At 33.2% G+C, this 4,484-nt stretch overlaps 1 protein-coding gene across 1 annotated transcript in view; it reads right to left on the reverse strand.

Annotated features, from left to right (window-relative positions):
• Positions 1 to 891: 891 nt before the first annotated feature.
• The window catches only part of LOC103799263 (chromosome unknown open reading frame, human C9orf41), a 14,983-nt gene continuing 11,390 nt past the window's right edge, over positions 892 to 4,484 (reverse strand). Inside the window, exons 4-7 of the mRNA XM_009071569.1 lie at positions 3,496 to 3,674; positions 2,394 to 2,507; positions 1,329 to 1,432; positions 892 to 1,080 (exon numbers count right to left, since the gene is read on the reverse strand). Of these exons, the coding sequence (XP_009069817.1) occupies positions 976 to 1,080; positions 1,329 to 1,432; positions 2,394 to 2,507; positions 3,496 to 3,674 (502 nt within the window). The 3' untranslated portion in view covers positions 892 to 975. The remainder of the gene's footprint in view (positions 1,081 to 1,328; positions 1,433 to 2,393; positions 2,508 to 3,495; positions 3,675 to 4,484) is intronic.

The raw sequence follows: 4,484 nt of genomic DNA on the forward strand, positions 1-4,484 counted from the left end.
GGTAAGGAACCAAGAAGTCACATGCATCGAGCGTCTGAAGTTACACAGAAATTGTCTACCCATCGACCTCCATGTCCTGACTGACTTCAGGAAAGGGAATTAGGTTACAGCAGACATTTACATGTAACTTCACTCTCCCAACAGGCGTTTTTATGTGGCACTACCTATACACAACATGGGTAACTCAGCTATGTTATCAACTTTAAAGGTTTTGGCTTAAGCATTAAGATGACTTGAAATCAATGTATTTCAAGACAGCAAAGCAACTAAGACATTTCAGCTTCAACACTAAGATACATAAAAACTGGTGGTGTTCCCGAACTGAGGTTATACTGCTTTCTCTGTGACATCCTGCTTTTGCATAGTATTTCAAATACTACAGATTCTGTATTTTAATAAAACTGTTAACAGGGGTACAGTCAAAGATTAGAATTTGTATAATAATCCACTTCAGTTCCACAGAAAATGCTCTAACAGTTCTGATGGCTATTTTATCTGTCAAGAATAATTTTACCATTTTCCAACCATTTCAGACTTCATAATTTAACTATATGTTTTGAAATACTTTGCTAAGTGTGACACAGCTAGTACAGTAAACACCTCCATGCATTCCTAATATCAGAAAGTAGAAAAAAAAAACCACTATAAATCGATGAAAAATGAAGCAGCATATGCAGAGAATTAGTCTACTTAAGGCAAACATTTAATTTTATTCTCAACATTTTTCTTTTCTGAAAATGCCGAAAAGCACGGAACATTTTATCTTCCATTTTCACGAGTATATTACAAATATGCATGGCATAGTATATGTCTGAATAACAGTAGAGATATTAAGAAAATAGACACTATCTAAAATCCTCTTAGGAATAAGAAGGCACCACTGATTTGAGGTTGTGTCCAGACATCACCCAGATCATTTTCTTCTGATTTCTAGCTGTCAAGCCAACATTTTCTCTGATTAACCTATTCAGACCACTACTGTTCTGGTTTTCTCACCACAAACAACACGCATTCATAGTAGTACTTCATCATGGAGAGTTCATTCACAGTGTAAGTTGACAGTACAGATTCTTTCTCCACCTGAAAACAAAGCATCAGTTTTCAAAACAGCTTCTCTACGACAACTATACAAGAAATTGCTAATACTAGATTTCAAGGCTTATCTATACTTTGTAAAAAATGAGGAGATAATTTGCAACACACATGGAATACACCTAGAAGTTCTTAATATATGCCATTATGTTGAACTAAATTTACCGTGGATTATCCAAAGCAGTTTGTCTGGTTTATACCAAGACTATTCATTGCAAACTGCAGCATCTTCTTACCTCTATATGGAATCCATATTGCAGGATAACATTCTTTATATCCTCGTAGCTTAATTCTATAGAAAGTTCATTTCCCAAGTTCTCAAAATGGTAAAGGAGAGGACCTATAGTACAAAGATACAACAGAAATGCTTATCAAAAAGACAAAAAAATGTTTTACAAATTAAAAGCACTAACTGAAAGTGCTTATATCCAGACTCACACATGCAAAAATGTGGAAGGTTCCCTGCCCATGGCAGGGGTGTTAGAACTAGATGATCTTTAAGGCCCCTTCCACGCCAAACCATTCTATGATTCCGTAAGTACTGACAAAAGCATGTATTTCTATCACTCAAATATAATGAATTTCAGAATGAATACAAAATGAAAACTAATTATTTCAGCTGCTTATTCAAAAATTTGTCACATTTCCTACCAGACTCTGTTTTCTGTATCTTAAGATTTCTTCAGCCCAGCATCACTGCCATCTCTGTAACTCAGAATGCAAAAAACTACTCAGGAGCTCTGCTTGCAGTCCATGACTGGCCAGACTCAGATAGTGGCTGACTGACCAGTTATGCAAAATGTTTAATGCTTGAGTTTTGTCTGACGTTCTTTCATCATGGAAGACTTAAGTCTCTTTTGTTTTGATCCAAGGCATACATAAATCTCATTCCCAAAACTTCTGCTTAGAACCACAGTATCCATTACACAATATATTTAAAAAAAAAAGAGCAAAGATGTATTTGCACTCAGACTAAGTTCTATTTTCTTAGAAAAATAGTAAAAAAGAATACAGAACACAACATTTGTTAAACAACAAATGTTTGATGAATGAATGTAAAACTTGCCACTTGAATGAATGCAAAACCTGCCACTAGAAGATTTACTATTTAAAAGTCACACAGTGTTGACTTGATTGAAACTAGCAAACATCTGGACATATTCTGAACACTTCTGAGATAATTTCTAACCCCTGTATTTTTCTAGTTCTACAGCTGTCAGCACAGACACACTCACTTTTCAGTATTAGATGCCTGTTACATAATCAAAATTAAGTTAAGAAGAGAGGTTTGTCACACTTGCCTACATTAATCCATATTCCTCCAGGCTTTAGTATTTTCCATATAGTATCAATGTAATCAATAACATTATGTGCTGTATCTATGAAAAAACAAGTTGCTACGCAGTCCCATTTATCTGCAAAAAAAAAAAAGCAAAGCATATCAAGATTAGTTTCAATGCTTGTAATGCCTGTAAAATTTCATCACTCAACCCTGGTATTTGTTCATACACTTAGTGTTTACCTCCAACTAACAACAGCTGAAGGCTCTTAATTTTGTTTAAAAGTAAAATATTTAGGTTTATATTAAAACCTGTTAAGTTTAGGTTTGTTTGACCTATATATGTGTGTATATATGTACACAAACACACTCTAAAATATTACACATACTTATTACATATTCACTTCATAAAATTGTCCATACACATATAAAATGAGATATATACTGTAAAATGCAAACATTGTAACACATTTTATATAAATGAAGGCCCAAGTGTGCTATTACTCACTTGTCCTATGAACTTCATTATGTCATACAACTGCAAAAATACCCAGTGTTTTTGGGCTTTCCTAGTTAACATCTAACTATACAAGGCTGTATTTTCACAAATCACTTGACTTAACATTTTTTTCAGTATCTGAATGTCTCTCCATTTGTTTCATACTAGTCAATTTAACAAGCAGGTACTTTCAAAGTCTACCTTTTACAGCATTCCCTATTTTTCTCTACACATGTATCCTTGGAATAGCAAGTTTTAAGTCCTGCAAATAAAAAAATTAAGTCTTGATTTATGCCAGTATCAGATGTTCTAATATTAAAGACAGAATCTGCAAAAAATCAAGCAACAATAAGGAAGGCTCCTGCAAGATTTGCTAGATGAGGAGGTGTCCATATTTTTTAATAACTAAGAAGAAAAGCCAATTTGAAGTAAGAACTACAGCTACTGATCTGCACTTTATTATGCACCTGGAAAAATATTCAGAGTAAGAAAATCTTGCTACAGTTAGTACTTTATACTTAGTGCTTGTAGATACAGTTCCATTCCCTTTGTATTAATTAATTGTCCCCAATACTCTGAAGATCGATGAAGTCACATGGATAGCTAGAGGTTTGCATTTACTCACTTAACTCGGAATAAATTTCTTGGAAATCCCCTGCTGTCATAGAGAAGTTTGAACCAGAAGGAAGACTGTGAGGATCAACATCTGGGAAATAAATTGGTCGTATCTGATCAGCAGATCTTCTGTTATTACTAAATTGATGAATCCAGGGATAAAGCTTACACGAGTTAATTTCAGAGCATCTGCAAAATATGAAAATATGAAAATCAGCAAAATTCAGTTTCAACTAATTTTTCTATTATCTAGAAATGTAAAAGTCAAAGACTTTCACCAAGATTCACTGCTTTGCTGATAAAGTTCTTGCAAAACCTACACAATTTGTTAAAGGACTTACTCTAATTCACACTTCAGACTGTCCATCACTATGTGCTGATCAAAAAAACCCAATTTTACTCTGACACACAAATTACTACCCACAACTGCCTTTTTTAACTTTTAGAATGTTCTTTTCCCACTTTTTATAATCTTCTCCAACTTATTTCTCTGCTGAAAAGAAAATGCCTAAGTTTCTTTTGTAAGATTAATTAAATTTATGATTTACTATATTCCATAAAGCTAAGATTTTCTGGATCATATATTTTCCCATTAAATAAAGAAAATGAGTAACATTAGTTCCATGTTTACTAGAAATGTTTGTTCTTGTTCTGAACGCTTCTGTTTTTTTCCAAGCCATAATCATACGAGGTTTTGAAGCACGGCAAAACAAAAGCATTTTTCACACGCTAACTGAAAAGATGTTTTAAAAATTAAAAAAATAATAAATGAATGCCATTTTGCAAAGCACACTAGATGCCATTTTAAGTTTGTAACATTGGGATTACTGCAATTACACTAAGAAAACATGTCTTTGTAAATTAAAATTTCTGGGTTGACATGACCAAGTAAATCAACTCCTATTTAAAAAAGTTGTAAAATACAACATTTAAGTATCAAAAGAAGTTCTTCCCACAGATCCACAAGATCAGTTTCTAACTAAGCAATTAAAACATTTT

The sequence above is a fragment of the Acanthisitta chloris genome, unplaced genomic scaffold, assembly GCF_000695815.1.
Source record: "Acanthisitta chloris isolate BGI_N310 unplaced genomic scaffold, ASM69581v1 scaffold43213, whole genome shotgun sequence".
In the NCBI taxonomy this organism is placed as follows: Eukaryota; Metazoa; Chordata; class Aves; order Passeriformes; family Acanthisittidae; genus Acanthisitta; species Acanthisitta chloris.